This window comes from Haliotis asinina, chromosome 6 (assembly GCF_037392515.1).
Source record: "Haliotis asinina isolate JCU_RB_2024 chromosome 6, JCU_Hal_asi_v2, whole genome shotgun sequence".
Taxonomy (NCBI): Eukaryota; Metazoa; Mollusca; class Gastropoda; order Lepetellida; family Haliotidae; genus Haliotis; species Haliotis asinina.
In genome coordinates this window covers 16,525,662-16,547,433 of record NC_090285.1, presented here as the reverse complement: position 1 = coordinate 16,547,433, position 21,772 = coordinate 16,525,662, and the positions used below count along the sequence as shown (strand labels likewise).

At 39.3% G+C, this 21,772-nt stretch overlaps 1 protein-coding gene across 5 annotated transcripts in view; it reads left to right on the top strand.

Annotated features, from left to right (window-relative positions):
* The window catches only part of LOC137286396 (synapse-associated protein 1-like), a 67,585-nt gene that overhangs the window by 34,544 nt on the left and 11,269 nt on the right, over positions 1 to 21,772 (top strand). For 2 of the 5 annotated variants that reach the window (XM_067818237.1, XM_067818236.1), the window contains one exon: positions 16,485 to 16,679. In XM_067818237.1, coding sequence (XP_067674338.1) covers positions 16,485 to 16,679 — 195 coding nt within the window. Of the gene's footprint in view, positions 1 to 16,484; positions 16,680 to 18,363; positions 18,447 to 19,764; positions 19,825 to 21,772 lie in introns of all 5 variants that reach the window. The other 3 variants (XM_067818240.1, XM_067818239.1, XM_067818238.1) reach the window with 3 other exon arrangements.

Here is a 21,772-nt window from a genome sequence, read left to right as displayed (position 1 = left end):
AACGTAATACTGGGTACACTGGGCTAATGCAACCAGTCTGTTGTGTTCTTTTAATAAGTTTGTGTTGTGGTTCATGCAATCTGGAATAAGTTTTGAATTTGCCTTCCTTAATGAAGTGCTATGTGACTTACTTCATCACAATATTCTTGTTGTGATGTCACCACTTTGATTCCTAGGAGAAGAGAGAAACTTCATGAGAATCACAAAGACCCCTAACTCAGAATCAAGCAGTTGGCTTCAGCCGGATGACTTGGTTGATACATGTCATTGAATATTAGTTTCATAGGTGTCATAATGTCAATCACTGGTTTGTCTCATCCAGATTTGAATCATTTATAGACTGCCATCCTATATAGCTGGAAAGTTCCAGAGTGCAGTGTTAAACAAGACACAAAACAAAACTCTTTATAAATGTTCATATTGTTTACAGACCTCTGTAGATCTGGCTTAAAATTGATCTTCAGTGACCAATACTTATTGTAGGTGGTAAACTAATGGAATCTGTTGGTAACGTTCGCTAACTTGGTTGACCGATGTCTTCAGTTACTAAACGCGTAGACAGATGCTCATGCTGTTGATCACAGGATTGTCTGACCCAAACTCAGAGAACAGCTCCATATAATATTGCTGAGTGTGGCATAAAACTAACTTCACTCACTGACTCATACCACTATTTTGACAGGTTCAAATTCTACACTTCATCATTGTTGGCTTCAGTATCTCAGACTAATAGTCTTTATTACATAGAGCTTCGTTATTTACATAGAGACTCTAACTTAAAGATGTATTCTGCAAAATCAATTAGATTTGATCCTGGCATTAAGTCATATAATACTGTTGATCTTTAAATCAACGTCTTTAAACACAAATAATTCATAATGTTGATCTTTACCTTCTGCAGTCATGATTTTTACATCAAGAGCATTACAAAGGCATTTAACATGGAAAACATTGAAATCAATAATAACTACACTAGTTTTCTCAGTGGTATTACAATAACCAAGAGTGATGTATGGTAGCTATCTCTGTGACAGTCGGCAATGCATCAGGTGTAACGGTTGGGTCCTTCATCAAGCTTACTTGACAGTGATTAGCATTTTCCCTAAGGATGGTGAAATACTGAAGCTAAGTTAAGCAAGGCAGAGGATTTGCAAAAAAGTGTAGTATTCTTCTTGGACCTGAAAGCAATACACAGATGCAAGTTTTTATGCATGTATTTGTCATGGACCATATCGACGATCTCTGTGAGGATAGAAACCTTGTTGTATCGCTTTTTGATAGAGTATGGTAGACTTAGTTCAGGTCTTTGAATCAATGAGTATATTTAATCTTGTATTGTCTGTCTCTGTCCTTGAGAGTGATTACAAGATGTTCAGGAATTAAGGACGATGGATCTTGTTTTGGGACAATCGTGGTTGACCCGATGACAATGATTGATTAGTTACTACCAAATGGTCAGATGATGTGTCAGAGATAACTGAATTATGCTGTCATATTTAGTTTAGGGGCATGGGTGCCCCACATATCTGATGCTCCACAGTTTGCCATGCAGATTTCCCTCCCTTAGACAAACCAGTATCCTATGGTTGTGGATTTGAATGCAGGATTCATTCGGACTGTGATCGCTGGTTTCTAGCACCATGGCATTGTACTTGGGTTGTGTGTTGGGAATTTGGTGCCTCTTACTCTGAGTGGCGTTCTAATTCTGTATAGGACTTAACCACCAAGATACTAAAATTTGTTCTTTCCTGAAAAAGTATAGAAAACCCATAAGGCTGAAAAGAGATGTGTTCAGAAATTTCAACAAAATCTTCTCTGTGTATACAGTACTGTAGTCAGTGTGTCTTGTGTCCCAGTGAGAGCATCATGTACAGCTATCTGTCTGACACTGCATGGCAAGACCGAAGATATTGCCACTCAGGTTTTACTGGACACAAAATCTTGCATCACATACATGCAGACAGACATGACATGAACAGTCTTGCTGGGTGGCAAATAGTATGTCTGTTTGAATCATTAGGTTAGTTACAGTTTGGCAATGGGCAGTGGTTAAAACACTCACTCCTCACACGCAAGGTCCTGGTTTGATTCGCCATTTGGGTACATTGTGTGAAGTTCATTTCTAGTTTCCTCCCACCATGATTTTGCTGGATTATTGTTGCTGGAAGTGGCGTAAAATCATACTAACCCACTCACTACAGTTCTTAAGTGTATGTTGCCATTGTTACTTAAAATCTTCTGTGGATCCATTGATATGTGGTCTATGGTCCCTGTTGTAACCAGGGGCGGTGGGGTAGCCTAGTGGTTAAAGTGTCACTCATCACCAGGTCGATTCACAGCATGAGTACAATGTCTGAAGCCTGTTCTGTCTTTCAAACCAATGAGAGGCTGTGGGGTAGCCTAGTGGTTAAAGTATTTGCTTCTCTCACTTACAACAGACCCAAGTTCGATTTCCCACTTCGGCTCAGTGTGTGAAGCCCATTTTTGGTGTCTCCCCTGTGATATTCCTGAAATATTGGTACATAAAATCCAGCTCACTCACCTACTTTACTCAATAATCCCTTCAGACTCATGCTGTTACACTTCACTCATATATTCATTGAACTGAACTGTAACCCCACTTGAATTCAATTCCTGTTTCAGATCATTGGGATCAAATATTTGTAGCTATTCAAAAAAGGAGTGTTTTTGTTTGAGTTTGTGTGTTATGTATCAAAATGAGCAAAATGGAATATAGCCAAGCCAGGGAGGATACGAGCCAGCACGTTTGGTTTTGCCAATAGTGAGCATTGCCATCATGGCCAAAACATGACAAATAATGATTGTGTTATTGTTTCACTGATTATATCGAATAGCACATCAACTGCTGACTTGTTGTGGCATATTTGCAATACTTGTATTCATTACCCAATATTCACAATATGTATTGTATTTGTCTCGTTGTGGATTTGTTCCAGCCCTACCACCAGTCTCAAAGGAGTCCCTCCTGCCCTCTTACCCCAACTTCCCATTTTAGGTTGTCCTTCATAGCTTATTTATATGTCATTGCTCAACCAGTAGGCAAGACTATATACAGTGAAGTGATTGTGTGTGATGTACATATGCATCGAATGCTGCTCCATTGCCCCCCTGAGCGTTGGCTCATCACAACGAAGACCCAGGGTCAATTCCCATATGGGTACAATGGGTGAAGCCCATTTCTGTTGTCCCCTGCTGTGATATTGCTGGAACATTGCAAAAAGCTACATAAGACCTCACCCACCCACTCACCCACTCACTCACTCACCCACCCACCCACTCACTCACTATTAGGAGATTGACTTTGAATTTGTGAATGGATGTGTTGTCATGTAAATATAAGTTAAATGTGTTGAGTGAATTGTGTGCTAGTTCTGTTGTACCATGAGGGAGTTTACCTTTATCTCTATAAAAGCTTGAACCCTTATAGTTACTTTTAATATCCCAAGGACTAACTCGTTATTCTAGGTTGTCTTGTCTTTCAAAATGTGTATTGTCTTAGAAAATACTTAAAATATTTATGTTTTACTGTTAAAATCGAATTGTCTGCCACAATAAAATACATGTTGTAAGAAACCTATTGAAAGAGATACATTTACTTAAAGTTCCTGTCACTATACCATACTGTCCATACAAAATACAGGCCCTATGCCCCTCCCGAATATAAAATATTCCATCCATTGCACCACGCATGCAAGCAAATTATGCCAATATTATGTTGGAGCCAGAGGCAAGTCTACAGTCACCCACTATCGAACCAGTTTTCTGTGTTGATGAATACACCGCTTCCTGATTGGAGGAAATGTGAGTTAATTTATGTGGCTGAATACGAATCAGGCCTTCAATAGAGCTAATGTTGTGATTGCATGATACCATTTCATTTCCTGTCGAGTGGTTTCTCAACACCGGTTCTGCATGATTGCTATACGAACAAGAAAAACCTGAAACCCCCTGCATTGTTGGCAGCATGCCAGACATGACAATGGCTGTCTGTCCTGACCTGAGTGATAATCAATGTCCTGCTGCGAGAGTATCTATGTTTTGTCAGAGCAGCGAAACATGTTCTGCTGTGAGCAGAATGCAGCTTTATAGACTGGTTCAAGTAATTGATTGCCTGGTCTACAAGTTATACCACCATGGCCTTGAAGTTTTAAATTGCTTGTGTTGAGTTTCAAGCTATCAGAATTGAAGTAAAGGTGCTCATGTCTATATATAAGGTCTATTGATTGCCTGAGGTGGTCCACTTGCGGAATGCAACCTTCATGTTTTATCTATTGTAGTTCTGGAACTCGTCTACAAAAATGTTGTTTTGCCTATTAGCTCTGCTACTAATAGTCCATGTGTTAATATTAATATGCATTGAAATTATGCCAATAGACCGGCTTGGGCAAGTAGACTCAAGGTATTTTGGCACAGGCTGCTCGGGGCTGTAATATTTTTAGCAGTTCAAGGCTGTGTCGTTGAAAGGTTTGTTTGACCAGCTAAAAAACAAAAACAGATTGTTGAAGAGTACTAATGTACACAGGATCCTTATCAATTTGTCTATTTTGACTGACCCATTAAACAAACATTATTTTTAATCAACTTACCTGCATGGTTCATGTCAGGTAGGGCATGGGAACTTCGCTGTGCCTTAATTGGTAAACTGGTTCAATCTGTTTTCAGTAGCGGCCATTTTGGGAATCCAGACATGGGATTTATGCTGGGGTGTGATGTTAAGTGGGAGACATGTTAATGTTTACGTAATGTGTGAATCTTTATGATTAATGTTCATGTTTACTTGATATGTGGTATTTTATGATTAATTATCTCAAGTAGCAGTGACTCACCACATGCTGTTTTGTGAGGTGGCCTAATGGCCTAATGGCCAGGATAAACCTTTTTGTGCTTGAACATTATTAGCAGATTTCTTAAGGCATATATGCGGGTACAGTTTTCGTGAGGATGGTTCGAACCCTCCAATTGGACGAAATAGAAAAAGTTATAAAAGTAAGAAAAAATGGATCAGGTGATCATTGAAAGATTGTCATCACTTCCCTGTGTCAAGGAACATTGCTCACTAAATTAAATATAAGGTCGTCTGGTTCAAATCTGCCCTGTGGTGTAGTTCTTATAGAGTCTGCACTGAGATCGGAGGGCTGGTGGTTCCATCCCCAACTGTGTCATACCATAACATGTTAAAATATGGTTGTTGGTCGTCTCTGTCTGGTGCTTGGCAGTGATTTGTACAATAAGAACTACTCAGTTCAAAGTCAGTATAATGTGTCTCGGTGGTATTCATGCTTAACTGCGGCATGGCATCTCAGTGAGCTATGATAAAACCAGCTTGAGACTTGTGTAGTACAGGCAGCCTCAACATACGCACACATGCATATGGGTGACATACAGTAGAATACTTTTATAATGAACACGGATATAACGAACTTACGGTTATAGCGAACTGTTTTAAAAGTCCCGAATAAACCACTATATGATATCATATAGACGTCAAAACACACTTCAGTTTTTACACCCATGTGAAGTTGTAGTTTGCATTATTAACCAGTCAGATTGCCGGAGGCTGTAAAGCCCATCTCTGACGACCTGGTTTTGTATACTTTCGGCACAGCAACTCGGTCTTTGGCGATTTAATAGAAAATGACAAGTGCATCCCATCAAAAGGCCCGTGTATATGCCTCCAACACACATCAGAAATGTGGACAGAAGCTTTTGATACTCGTGAGACTTTTAAAATACGATATATTCAATGACGGGTGCATAGTTACGAGTGACCTGTGTAAGATTACTGACTTTGTAGTGAAAAGAACGTAATACGAATGAATGTCCGAATAAACTGAGTAGGAATGTGTTGTACTGTATTGTGTGTTTTACTGTTCTTTCAATGGATTTTCGCGAATAGCAAACTACGGATATAATGAACTAATTTCAGTGGTCCCTTGTAGTTCGTCATAAAAGTATTTTACTGTATTCTTAAGTATGCATTAAACACCATTTCACCTCACCTCACCTCACCTCACCTCACCTTACCTCACCTCACCTCACCTCATCTTGTTCAAATTCAATTATTTGGAAACAACTGTTACTCAGTTGCATGTTGGAAACTCTAATACTGAAGCAACAAATAAACACATAGTTAAAAAGCAACCTGCTCATCCATACAGTTTTAGTCCAATGTTTAATCAATGTGTCTTATACTCAGTCTGCTTCCAGTGTATAACAAGTGTATTTCTACTCACAAATCATGATACAACATTAATATACCCTGATATTGACCACAATTGATTTAAGTGTGTATAACATGTATAGTGTTACTACAATCATTGCTTTTCAGGGTTAAAGTCTGGGAATGTGAGTAAACAAGTTATACGTGAACACATGCAGGCAACTGCCAGTGACTTTACCACACACTAGTACTTATGTACATAGTAGCTGTAACCACAGTAATGGTAGTTTAATGATTAATGTATTTCAATATTTTGTTTATGAGAATTTATCCTGAAATAGATGTGAGGAAATTAATGTGAAATATTTCCCGCATTCCATTGTCGTTGACGCACAGAATTTGTGTTAAGGGAATGGCTTGCCACACTTTAGACACTGTCTACCTGTTTTGCTTGTTGTCAGGATGTACACTGTCTGTATGACTTTATTTTCATTTTGCACTGTTTAAACTATCACACTGTGTGCATATATTTGGGGTTATTGGGTGGCTTTGTGGTTAAGGCTTTGCTCAGGTTCGATTCCCTACATGACCATGATGTGTGAAGCTCATTTCTCAGGTCCATAACTATGACAGGGTTCCCACAAGACATGGAAAACCTGGAAATTTCACTCCCCATTTTCCAGTTTTGGAAGAAACATGGAATTTAAAAAGAATGGATGAGATCTTAGGAAAGTCATGGAATAATCTTGCATTTTTTTATCCATCACAGCCGTGCATCATAACAGTACATAACAGTACTATAAGGGCTTTGTTGCTCAAACGGGCCAGGTATACCTCATTTGATCTTCTGGCTTGAAAGTATGTTTGGATTACGTGACCTACATATATTTGTGATGTTCACAGTCAGTTTTTGTCAATGGTTCTGTGACAAAATGTAGGAATATTCAAAATATAGATCCTATGCTGTTAGTATGCAGTATTAGTATCGCAGTTCAGTATGAAATAATGTGGTAGATTGTGTGTCAGTAATGTCATTGGAATATTACTTATGTGCAGCCCAGCTGCATTGATTGATGCTCATGATGTTAATCACTGAATTGTCTGGTCCAGACTGGGTTATTTACAGAGTGCTGTCATTTAGTTGGAATTTTGCTGAGTGTTGCATAAGACTAACTTGACTCTCACTCACTAAAAGCAGCGTAAAACCAAACTCACTCGCTCTCTCATTATTAGAAAGACTTGCCTACACTACCTGTCTACCTTGTTTTAAGGGTAATCAAGGCCAAAATGTTCTTTATCTTTGTGATATGAAATCTGGCACTGGTTTGCCTGCTTCTCAGTTTTTCAAAGGGCTGTCATATAATTGGAGTATCACCTTGTGTTAAACATTTATGTCCATAAGCCTTTGCTTTGTGGATTTAAGCCCCATTAGTTGTTATCACTATGTTAGATCTCAAATATCTATACACTGTTTGTTAGACCATTAGCTCTTGTTACAACTAGGACAGAGTGATGTGGTACATATTGCGATGGCCTTGTTCACCTGACCTTGTATTGGTAATCTTCCATGATAGCAATGCAGTGGGTGTTTGTGGCACTAACGGAACATGCAGTGAGTTAAGTGTGTAAAGCCCTAGCCTTGCTTCAAGGCTGTACAGAGTGGTAAGCCCATGCATGCATAGTAATTGTCCCCAACCACAAGGCAGAACTGGGGGTCTATGTATTCAGCAGCATCTGTGCATCCGAACGTATGTCATGATTCTTGTTAGCGCGACCTTATCTTCAAGGTCACCCTGACTCTTTGCCCACTCATCAAACTCTTCAAATTTGGTGACAGCCTACATTGGAGGATTACACAGACATCAGTTGATTTAGGTGACCTTGACCATATTTTCAAGGTCACCACAGCTCTGACCACTTTTCAAACTCTTGTTACCGCAAAATCTCATGAACTGTTGTACCCAATGTCTTCAAATTTAGTGGCAGCCTATATTCAGGGGATACACAGACACCGGTCAAGTAGAGTGACCTCGACCTTATTTTCAATATCACCATGACTCTTGTTAACGCAATATCTCATAAACCTGTTGTACCCAATGTCTTTAAATTTGGTGACAGCCTACATTGGGGCATTAGGTAGAGACCAGTGATTCTTTGAGCGCTTTTCAAGCTTTGTTAACCTGATATTTCATGCACTGTTTTACCCAACGTCTTCAAATTTGGTGACAGCCTACATTTGGGGATTACACAGACATCATTTGGGTGACTTTGATCTTATTTTCAATATGACCATGACACTATGTTCACTTTTCAAACTTGCGTTAATGTGATCTCTCATAAAACATTGCAACCAGTGTCTTCAACTTTGTCGACAGCTTACATTGGGTGATTATGCAGATACCAGTCATTTCATGCATCTTGTTTGTGACCAAAAAGTAAAAAGTAGTGAATATGTTATTAATATTACAGTCTTCTTTAGCGGTAGGGGACAATGCCACATTAGTGGCAAACATTTGTTATATCCTTTAAAGGGGCAAGTCTAGATAGGCAGACAGGACCCCAGTTTGTTGCTTATATTCTTGTTAGTAATTATCAATTAAACATTGAATTACTACTTTAGACTTGTGCAAGGTTTGTATGGCCTAGGCTTGATGTACTGTAATTCACGAAAATTTTACGTAATGATATTTTTGCGAGTGGCGACCAACAGACGTTTTTGCGTTACGATTTTTTTGCGGCTTGCCTAATTTTCAAAACATAGTTTAGTTTGACAGTTTCAACACTTACTTGCATCTGAAAGTTTTATCTGAAGTAAATGCAATCACATATTAAAGTTTGCCCGCTAATCCTGAACACCATTTAGTGTAGTACTTCCGCATGTATGCAATCAGTGATGTTTTCCTAAAAACAGTACTTGCTGCATAGGCCATATAAGCTTGAAACAGTTCAAAGGGATTAAATGGAATGGCTCTAATAAATTGGCACTGATGAAGGACCAGTTTAGTCAGTGTCGGCGAAGCTGTTGATATCCAGATAAGTGTCATGAAAGCTATCCACGCCAGCTGGATGGTCTCGGCCTTTCAAACAGTCTCCAAGAAATGTGTGTAAATGTGTGCTTGGCGCCTGTCTGGAGTATCGGACATACTGATTGAGTGACTTTTGTTCAGGTATCCATTGTTTGACATGTGACACATGAGTACGAGTAATGCTAGTGATTAGTCATTCCTGTCATTGTTGTCATTGCTCAATATATGTATTGTCTAGATCTATTGTTAATTATATGAAGTGGTGAATAATAAAGCGAAGACAGGACAGGTTGTTTGCTGATTATTCATTGCATTCTACCAGCAAATTGCGTCATGATATTTTTGCGAGCTTAAGCCATTTGCAATATTCACAAAAATATGCTCGCAAAAATTTAATGATTTACAGTATTTATTTACAGGCCACTATGGTGTAAGTGGAAATTATTAAATGCATAGTTTATAAACATGCAACCTCTATACCCTTTGCTGATCATACCTGAGGCAGGGTAGGGCAGCCAAGTGGTTAGAGCATTAGCTCATCACACCAAAGACCCGAGTTCAGTTCCCCACTTGGGGTAACTTCATGGTTAAAGGCATTGGTCCGATTTACCACATTATTAAGGTACTACAGAGGAATCCCATTTCTTGTGTTCATCGTCTTCATAGTGCATGAATATTGCTGAAAGAGGTGTATGAACCAACTCACTCATAGAGCTTCATTGTTGGATGTTGCAAAACAGCAGAACAAATTCCTTACAGTGCATTGTCGTCCAAGTATTCATCCAGATTTCTCTAAACACAAACACCTACTGTATAAAGTTTTAAAGTTGTCACACACCGCTGATTTCACTTGGGCATGGAAGCATCAGAGAGCCCATCTGACTATGTGTATGGCTGAATAAAAAGAAACTGCTGAATATGCAAAATGTGGCACTGTCAAGGATGTCATCACAAAGGTATCTGTGTTATGAATGGCCTCATTATAGCACAGGTATTTACTTGTTTACTTGTGCCCGGGAGGACGGAGTTGTTCAGTTCTGTATGTTTTTCAGATTGCTCTTACAAAATATTAGCCATGCTTCACTGGTCGCAGACACGATTAGGTTTTTACCTGTCCCAGTTATCATTTACCTAGGAACACCAGTCAGATTTCATGTTCAGCAACCCGTGCTTGTAAGAAGCAACTAACAGGATCGGTTTGTCAGGCTTGCTAACTTGGTGGAAATGTGTCATTATATCCCAATTGTGATATCAGTCACTGGATTATCTGGTCCACACTTGATTATTTACATAAGCCTGATATACCAGGGGGTGGTCAGGTAGTCTTGTGGTTAAAGTGTCTGCTTGTCAAGCTGAAGACCTTGGATGATTCTCACAATGGTACAGTGTGTGAGGTCCATTTCTGGTGTTCCTTAGCTGCCATGATATTGCCAAAATGCTGTAAGTGGCATAGTCATAATCATTCAATCACTGATAAAGCTGGAATATTGCTTTGGTCCTGTACTTTGATGGTCAAGTTGCTCCTGCTTTGCAATCTGAGGTCCTGATATGGGAGTAAACTGACAAACAAAGCATATTTACAAATGCAAATGTTTACATTTTTGTCATTGATAGATAAAAGAATACAAAAGTATACTCCTTTCCACCAAAACATATTTTTCAAATGAAAAGGTTTTGATCTTTTTTTCATGGATGAAAATATATTTCTCTTTATTCAGTGCGTTATTTGAAAGAACAGTTAATGAGTACAAAACCAGTGAAACCTCATACTCACATTATCAACCACCATTAAAACTTCTGCTTTAACTAGAAATAATACAAATGTTGGCCAACTCAAGCTCAGTTGGAAATTTGAAATGAACCAAATATGGGACACAGTATTTTGACAATCTAACTTCGGCAACTAAAGAATCTCAAGTGTGGTTTTCCTTGCATAGATACACCAAAAGTCAGCTCATATCGGTGACCTTCTACCTTGCATTCATTAACTTACATCCATGTTGAGTTGTTCCAGTAGCCTTGACCCAAAGTGACAGCTGTATCTGGTTTCGGTTGACATTATGAAATATGTTACGCTGTAGGATATGTTGCAGTTGTGGTGTGAAAGCTGCCTAATGTTGTCTCAGCTGCACATGTGCAACTTAATTTTAGATTTTGGACTGGATTTTTTTGGAACATAATACTCTGAGTGGTGTTAGGTTAGCTTCAGTGATGCCTCTGGGTATAAATTGATGTAAATATTTGTAGTATCTGGATAGGTAAATGGTGGCATGTGTTTTTGTCAGGATGGGTGAAACATGATGGTTGTATATTATTTGTTAGCACGAAACTGCAGCAGTTTGTTCAATTTTATGAAAATGAAGATGGAGCAGGTTTACTCACTCCTTAGGAATGTTTTAATGTAACTGTTTGTGTTTGGTAGAAGGCGGTTTGGTCCTTTAAATGCACATGAAGCCAGAAACCAAATGTGGATATAATCAAAACAGCATAAAATCACTCCCTGCCTCACTTGTCATGACAGAGATCTGGTTCGATTCACCATATATTTCAACCCTTTTTCTGGTGTCCACCCCCACTTCCTAGATATTGCTGGAATATTGCTGTAAGAGCTGGGATATTGCTTAAAGTGGAGTGATAACTATACTCACTCACTCACTCACTTCACTTGGATAGATGATGTAAGGAATGTTGGAAGTTATGCCAAGAAACTAAATAAAGTTATGCAAAAACTCTTGTCATTATCTCAATAGAAATGAAACCCTGATGAATAACAGAGTATTTAATGGCTTTCTTGTACTCCCTCTTACACTTTCAGAAGGAGAAAGGACAACAGGGCCAGGAGATGATGAACTGAATGACTAAAGTGTTTCTTTATCCCCTCCCTACAGGTTAATGAGTATCCCGATGGGAGGAGTATCTGGAGCAAGCACTTGCTTGTAACACACACACATTCATGTGTGTGTGTGTCTGTGTGTCTGTGTGTCTGTGTGTGTGTCTGTGTGTGTGTGTCTGTGTGTGTGTGTGTGTATCTCTCACAAAGCGCAAACACACTTACCACATATCCATGTCAGTGTATATTTTAATAACGTATCAGCCCACAACACACACATGGCCACCACACAGCTGAAAGTAGGGCAGCAGTATGTTACACAGTACCTGAACTAAACTTGGAATTAATCAATGTTCATATTGTCTCTCAGTCACGAGATTTCACTGGGATCGATGGACAGTCGGTCATCTGGGATTTTTCTTCACAGATGATGAAACACAGTGTTTTCTAATATATACTGCAATTTGATACATATCTATAACATTAACTTGTATCATTATGTACTTTACAATTCAAACTTATTATATATATATATATGTGTTCTTTTTATTATTTGATAATTATGAGATAAACATACTGTGTTGGGAAATCAGAGGTATATAGTGAACTTTTAATAGCTCTAAATTTGATTTAAGACCGAACGCGTAGCGTGAGGTTTTAAATACAAAATTTAGAGCTATTTTATTTTTGTAGCGTGAGGTTTCAAATACAAAATTTAGAGCTATTACATTTTTTTTATATACCGCTGATTTTCCAACACAATACGTTTATCTGTATTCTACCATTACCATGTTATTCAGATTTTATACAAATGCTTAATGTGTTGGAAAATCAGAGGTATATAACGTGATTATATACCTATGGATGACTTTGATTAACCAATCACAGTCCAGTATTTACTGAGGTCATGGTAAAATGTATACTTGTTGTTTAAAAGATTTCATTGATATGTGTGTTTATTCTTTAAAGGTTTACAGTTCTATTTACACACGGTTTCTATTTTTTAATTTCTTCTGATAGATACGTTGTTGCAGTTGTCCTCATTTATCCAGAATCCTGGTTTTCGTGTTTTAGAAAGATTTGCAGATTTAAAATCAGCAAATATCTGGCAAATTGGCATTAAGGCAATTACACTTTACCCGTAATAGTAATTGTCATCGAGTAATTTGAAACTGAAGAAAGAGGAGAAGCATGTGAAAGGTGTTTATGAGTATTTTATGACAACTATTTCATCGCAAGCCTACGAACTGAGGACCATGCTTCATGAGAAGGAGCTGAAGGGATTGGGTGGTCATGTTGATAACAACTAGGGGTGCGTTGCAAGCCGAAAATCGCTTAGAATAAGCAAATGAATCTCTTATGCTTGCAACATCTTCAAGCATTTATCGCTCTTTCACTTTTGCACTTTCGTCTGGCACTAATAACGAGCGTATTAGGAGAGTCTCAATGATGAATGATGAATTTATGATTGTTGATGACTACATTGAACCTGTGGAACAAACTTAGGATGCTGGGATGTAAGCTGTTTAGGGTTTTTTTTGCCAATTTGGCAGCCGAACACTTTCGTTCAGCCTTCAAGTTCAAATTTTCCAAAGCCACCATTTTGGTTTTAGAATGAAGCGACCTCATCCAATGATTGCTGCGATTGCAGGCGGCTGAAAGTTAGTTCTCTGTTGTGAGGTGAATCGCTGTACATCACTTGCAAGCGATTGGTTGTTTGCAACGCATCCTACAATTAAAGCTCACACTGATCATGAAAATGTGAATAACTGAGTATCGCTTCAAACAAAGGAAATCACTAGTATAATAAGCAACATATTCCAAAGTTCTGCTACGCCATCACTGCAAATAATCAGTGATCTGGTCCCAGATCGTCTGTGGTGCCTTAATTAACTGCGCATCATTGAGTTAACTCGGCATTTGAGAAACCTGTTGGATATCAGTTCCCTCAATTGAATCCCAGTTCCTCAAACTGAAACTCTGTTTTGCCAGTTGAATCCCAAGTTTGACTGTTGATTGTTGAATCCCTAGTACTGATTGTTGAATCCCAGTTCCCCCAGTTCATCGTGTTGAATCCCCGTTTGAATCTCAGTCCTGTCACTTGAATCCCAGTCCTGTCACATGAACGCCAGTCCTGTCACTTAAATCTCAGTCCTGTCACTTGAATCCCAATTCTGTCACTTGAATCCCTAGTCCTGTCACTTGAATCCCAGTCCCTTCTAATTATGTTCCTCAGCAGCAAACTTGTTTCGGTGTCACTGTAATGTTAAACATCTTAAACCTGCACTACTTTCCTCCTGCATCTAGCTGGCATGTCATCATTATACTTGTGTCTTACTCAAAGTATGCTGTATTATGTAACCAACTCACAGATTTCAACTCTCTTCCTGTAGGACACTGGTCAGTGTGTTTGCTTGCCATTCAGCAGGCCTTGGGCTTGATCTCCACAATTTAGAAGATCTTTATAAATATCTCTGCAATGACTAATAGACACTCACAAACCGTCTCTCTCTGACTAATTTCAATCCTTGAATTATTGGAGTCAAAATTGTGATGAAGTGATCAATGATATTTATCCCTTATGCATCATGAACTGGCTCTTCCTACTCCAGATTCCTGAAAAGAAATCTTTAAAGAATATCCTGCTTTTTCACCATCACACATTCTTTGAATATTCACATCGGTTCAGTAATCCGTAGAATGAAAATTGTTTATGGCTATTAAGCAGTCAAGCAGTCACTCTTACTTTTATAAAGTTGCAAGAAGCTAATGATTGCATGCATAATGAATGCGGGGTAATCGGCCAACTTTCAGCTAGTAACAAGATCTGTCTGGCTGATGCAGGCCAGTTTAGCCAGGCGTCTAGACAGTGCAGACAGAAAATCAAAATAACCTGATGAAATCCAGCAAGGTACAAGATAGCTGACATTGCTGGCTTTCAACTTGATTTTTTGGGTCCTGGCTCTGTCCAATTTAATGTAGCATGGTTAACCTAATTTCTGGTGTACAAATGTGATTTTACAGGGCATTGTGAAAATGCTGCTTGTATGTATTTCCAGGTTTGAGAGCTGGGCCAATGCAGTCATTTAGATGAACTTGTGTCAGTTCTATCTTCCTTGCATTTCTTTCACAACCTTCTTCTGATGTTTGAAATTATGGTACATTTTGGCCATGTTAATTTTCAGAAAGTGATAAATGATCTGATGTGAAAGTCTTGTGTGGGTGTTGATGATGGTTTAAGCATGTGGTGTATGTCATAAATTGGCTGGTCTTTGGTCTGTGTATCTGCCTGTTGTTGGATATGTACATCAGTACCAGTTTTACGTGATGTTATTTATTGGTCCCCTCCTCCCACCCCCTGCAAGTACTGCTTTATGAGTGTAAGGTTGATAGTGACCCTGTTCACAGCTTAGATTATCTTCTCATATTGATGAGAGTGGTTGCATGGCCTCGTCACTCCAAAGATGCAGGTTTGATTTCCCACAATTCCCTCACATAAGCCTATTTTTGGTGTCCCTTGTCGTAATGTTGCTTGAATATTGCAAGAACAAGCTGGTAAACTGAAGTCACTCACCCTCCCTCATATATTGATGTAGACTTCACATCTGCTGACATAAATGTGTTTCATACAGCACATCATTTTTTCAGGATTAATATTGCTTGCAGATATTCCTATTACTACTTTGGAATTTTTGTGTTCTTTTTGGAATTTGTTTTTTTGGAATTAGGAATTTGGGTTGTAATGAATCCCCAGATGTTTAGTTTCAGGTATTCAGTCACTGGTAATATGCCTAGGACCTCAAAATCTTGTGTCATCTTCATGAACTTTAGGGGATTCTCTGCATAGGTTTCAGCCAATATATGTACCAGGACTTAAAAATCACCCAAAACGTTTTTCAAGACCTTGCATGCACATTTCCCGAACCTTCTGCCAGTGGTTACATATACATACTAGTATATACTAGTATATGTAATACATGTTAAATTATTCCTGAAAAAGTCAGCCTCATGCATGTCCTCGACGGAATTTTTATTTGAACTTGGTTTGGACGAGATGAAGATATGTTTCTAAAACTCGGTTAGTTAGATTGTGACATATGTTTTGGGGTTGAAAGTAATTTGTGGCTTACCCAAGAAACACAACTGTATCACATACTTTATTATTAAAATGAACTGATCAGTTGTGTTCATTTTGCCAATAAAATGGACATGAATTGAGCATTTCTTAATAAACCTAAAACAAACTTAGATCAGTGAAATCCAAGGCTATGTAATCAGCCATCTTAGCTGTCATTATGAAAGCATCTGTCTTCTTCCAGACTCAAGCATCCCAAAGACAGTTCATTAATTTCAGCATTTCTCGTAAAATAGATAGGATCAGTTGTATCTTAGGCTATATATTTAGCTGTCTGTGCTGTCATTATGAAAGTATGTTTTTCTGTTTCAGACTCCAGCTCCCCAAAGACAGTTCCAGTGGAGGCTGCAGAGAAGGTGGAGGAGCTCCCTCCAGAGAGTCCCCCTGCCGACAATGAGTTTGTTAGTGATGCTTTCAATGCTGATGAGTTGAGTGAGGAGGACATCAGAAAGGAGATGGAGCAGCTCGGGGTTGGGGAAGACAAGAAGGAGGCAGACTCGAAAGAAGGTAGGAAGTGAACACTTGTTGTATCGTGTCAGGACCTCTTGTGTATGAAGGTGGCAGGTCAAAACACATTTTTGTCTTGTGCCTGATTAAGGAAGGTCATTGCAACAACATTATCTTGTGGCAGATCTCTTGTGAATTTTGGAGGCCAGTCAAGAAGTGTAAGACTGAGTAAGACATGTCTTGTGTCTGATAAAGGAAGGTCATTCCAACGACATCATCTTGTGTCTGATTTCTTGTGTATTTTGGAGGTCAGTCAGGACATGTAAAATTGTGTCCTGTGTATATATATATAAGGAATATCCATCAAACTGGATTATATTGTTTCAGATTTCTTGTGTATGCCATGTTGTGTCAAGTGAGCTATCTTGTATTTATGTATGTAGACAAGCTGGATTGAGTCCCATAAGATAGCAAGTATCTGACAATGATAGGCAGCAAGTCAGGTATAGCAAGTCATGACATTCAAAGCAGGTTTTCATAATCATCAAAAGGCCAAATACAGCTGATATTGATAGCATGGTCTTCTGCAAACAAATCACACAACTGATTATAGATGCTTCAGGTTTGCTGGTATGGCATTTATCAGTTGAATGGACATCCATAACAGCATGCTGTATACCAGTGTCCAATATTGTACTAATGCTTCACAGTGTCTTTAACAGTTTCTGTCAGTTTGTGTCTGCATGCACACAACAGCATGAGATAACTGTCATCACTTGTTTTTTGCACCATAAGCACAATCTTAGGCCATTTCACCACCCTGAACTGAGCCAGTTATCTGCATGTAGACTGTTTGAAGTGCAACCGTAAAGTGGGTTCCCTTTGACCATCACTGTTGGTAATGTACAGGGCCCAGTGTCACAAACTTATAGTGCTACGGCTGTCATACCTCTTTTACTGTAACTTAGGCTATGACGGTCATAGGCTGTGTTAGCTTTGTGAAACAGAGCCCAGATTCTTCAATGGTAGGTGGGAGAGTGAAGTGCCCAAAGAAGTTTATGCAACTTACTTATATTACATTTTGAAATGTCATGGTTATATTTTAATTTGGTTATGACATAGAAGAATTATCTTTCAAAGTGGATGTTTAGGTGCTGTTTGTCTCTGGCAAAAGTCATTATTACCTTCAGATTCTTCCTAGTCTGTAACCATATTATACCAGCACAGCTTGAATTAATTACCATGTGTAATGATGCTGATATTAAATCTGTTCCAAGGCATTTGAATTTCACTTGTATGACAACTTATCCCAGCAATGAATCAAATGCAGTTGTGACCTGGACAGTCAGAATATCCCTATCAATAGTTACATTGTGTATGCTGTGCTGACATTGAACATTGACATTGATGCAGTCGCATGCAGTTTTGGTCAGTGTCCAACTGATTCAGAGGGGGAAAGTGTGCAACTTCCCATTTAGATGTATAGAAACACAATGACTAATTTGGTTATTTACGGCACAAGTTTTCGTTTGTTCTGAACTTCATTTACAGAATATATCTTGCCCCTTTCCTTGTAACTTATAACCACATACCTGCTTGGTTAGTGAAAAGGGCTAAAACCCTTGCCATGAACAGTAAAGGAAAACATGCACACAATAATACCCCAGACAATCCCAGTGGTGGAGGGAGGTGACTGATAAATACAGAGTTGCATGCTTAGGTGGTTCTGGGTGTCATGCTTCAGACCATGATGATGATGATGATGATGTGGATAGTGAGGAGTGGGAGAAGGAGCTGATGGAGGAACTGATGGAGATGAAGCAGTAGGTAAGACAAGCAGGGACATCCACTCACTCCGGGACCTTGCTGACCTGGTGCTGCTCCTGTGTGTCACTTTCAGTTGGGAAGCCAGTAGCTCCTAGTGTAGTCATACTGCTGGTTAACTAAAATAGTAGAATACAAAGCTCGGGACAAGATTCTAGACTAATACTTAGTCGCAGAATGTATATAATTTTGATAGTGACAATTAAACCCATATAAATTTGAAAGGAGCTCCAGGGAGACCAGAAATTCAGAACCTGGGGAAATCTGGACTTGCTTCATGTGGGGTTTTAGCATTGCAGATAGGGGCTTGGCAGTGGGGAAAATAATGTAGCTCAGGAACTGTAAGACAGACTAGCAATAGTTATGAAATACCTTGGCAACAGAAAGGATTAGAATTCGTAAGAGTGGGGAATCAAACCTAGATCCTGAAAGGCAAGCATCTGCTTCCAAAAGACTGTCAGACTGTCCCTGATTTGGAAGGACAATGTTTTCATCCTGTGAGACGGTCATTGATTGGTCAGAAATTCTATGCATGATTTGCTACAATTAGTGTGGGCATTTTCTAAATTCCATTTTGTAACATGTACATTTTGCTGCAGTTGCTAGGGTTTATTTATTAAATTCAGGAAGATTAACAATAAATTGTTTTTGTTTGAGGAACACTTTAAAGAGATTAAATAAAAGGAAGATTATTCATGAAAAAGGCAACTCAGGGACTGTAATTGCAACAGATTGTGCACTGTGAATACAATATCAAGAAAATGGGTACCTAGACAGAATGTGCCATGATGGAACTTTGTGAGGATGTAACTCCTGTTCTCAAATTAGTGTCATTATTGCTTTGAGATATGTATGTCAGCACTGTCTCTGTAACGTCAGATGTCCACGAAGATAAGCAGGATGTAGTGGTTCCCAACTGAGCCTGACACAGACTTGGTGTTGGACAGTTGCACAACTCATCACAAGCTTTGGTGGCAGGGCTTGGTACCAGTACCTCTGTATCAACAGATATCATAGTGAAATATGTGGGCTTTATTGTTTACCCAAGTCGTGGTTGAACAGTCCCCTATGGCTTCTTGTAGCTTCATGGCAGTGAAGTTCTGGTATCTCCTCTAGCTTCTAACTCTACACTCACCAAGTAACCAACAAGATCATACTGGTGAACATCTTCTGTAGGGTTGAAGTCGATGAAGACGTACATCTTACATGCATGTTTCATTTCAGCTATTCATTACAGCTCTGTTTTCTCCCCAGAGTTCCCTATTGCAGTTTTTCCTTGTGTTGTTTTGTAATTGTTTTGTTACATTTTGTGTATTTTCAGTTGGTTTTGCTCAGTATCTTCACCTAACTCAGGTGCCCTCTGACATGACTGCCGAGAAAGGTGCATGTTATTTTTAAGTCCCTTATTCAACCAGTTTGATCCTACAGTGGACTCTTTGAAGCCAAAATAAATTAAATATTAGAATTTTATCAAAATTGGTCACAAATTGGGGCTTAAGTATTTTCAGTATCTGGATGAAAAGTGCACTGTTTGTTATCAAAGTACACCCTTGATCTTTTGTCAAAGCATAGAACTATAGTAGTTAATGAAGATATATTTGCTTGCTTGCATGCTTACTTATGTAGTAGTAGTAGTAGTAGTAGTAGTAGTAGTTGTTGTAGTTGTAGTAGTAGTAGTGTCTGGTTCAGGTTCATCATCAGCTGAGTCCCATGGTCTCCTCTGCAATCAGCCAAGCCACCAAGTGGAAGCACTGCTTAGTTCTAGTAAACTTGTACCTGTCAAGTGCCTATATTAGCATGGCCTTAGCATGGCCTTACGGCCTTATTATGTCTATGTCCCTACACTGGATATGCTGAGCTTGTGCTTTCATGTTATCCTTATGCCACTCATAGCCCCTTTACGAGGATATGGAGCTCATGCATGTATCTGCATATTCAAGACGTGACATAGTTTGGTAGCTCAGAGTCCACTGTCTACCCTTGCTTTAATCTTTTACACATGAGTAGGAGTTGAAAGCCAAATGTTCCACAAGTGCTCAACATCCCCACATTGCATAAACTCTTCATTTGGGTTTTTTTTATTTCAATTGTATTGTATGCTATTTCTTTTAAGAAATGTAATGAATAATTAGATTGGGCTTCTTGCTGTTATTTGTGTGTTCTGTATGTGCAATTTCTTGACAAGGACCAAGTGATCAGAGCCTGGCCTGCAGTGTGTTTTGCCCACTATCATTTATTAATTGTAGATACTTGCTATTTCTTATCAGTGCTGTTTTATATGCCAATATGTAAATAAAAGAATTTTGTTATGTATGTCTGTTTTAACTTCAGTATTTGTCTTGACATCATTCTGTAGGTGTACCATTCTAACTGCACGCTTAGAGCAAGACATATGATGCTGTGCTTGTTGATCAAAATATTTATGTAGGAGTTCCTTTCCCTCTGACATTTCTGTGCTCTCTCTCTCTCTTTCTCTCTCTCTCTCTCTCTCTCCCTCTCTCTCTCTCTCTCTCTCTCCCCCCTCTCTCTCCCTCTCTCTCTCTCTCTCTCTCTCTCTTCCTCTCTCTCTCCCCCTCTCTCTCTCCCTCTCACTCTCTCTCTCCCTGTCTGTCCAGGAGAGGATATGTTCCTGGACTATATCCAGGAGTAAGTGATTCTAACCCCCTATCTCCCTCTGTTTTCCAGTAGGGAAGATATACCATAAGGACAACCCCCAGGAGTGGATGACATGGAGAAATGATCACTTTCCCTATTCTAACCCTCTATCTCCTTCTGTTTTCAAGGTGGGAAGATATACCAGATGGACAACCTGCAGGAGTGGATGACATGGTGAACTGATCAATATCCTGACTCTAACTCCCTATCATCTCCCTCTGTTTCCTAGGTGAAGAAATACCCCCGAAGGACGACCTCCAGATGAGATAGTGACCTGATCACTATCCTGACTCTCCCTCTTTCTGTTTTCCCAGTCAGAAGATACCTCAGGAGGACACCTCCAGATGTGGATGAGATGGTGACCTGATCACTATCCTGATGGTGACCTCTTTCTGTTTTCTCAGTCAGAAGATACCTCAGGAGGACACCTCCAGATGTGGATGAGATGGTGACCTGATCACTATCCTGACTCTCCCTCTTTCTGTTTTCCCAGGACCCGTGAAGGTCCCGGGGTAGAATAGGCCTTCAGCAACCCATGCTTGCCATAAAAGGTGACTATGCTTGTCGTAAGAGGCGACTAACGGGATCGGGTTGTCAGCCTCGCTGATTTGGTTGACACATGTCATCGGTTCCCAAGTGCGCAGATCGATGCTCATGTTGTTGGTCACTGGATT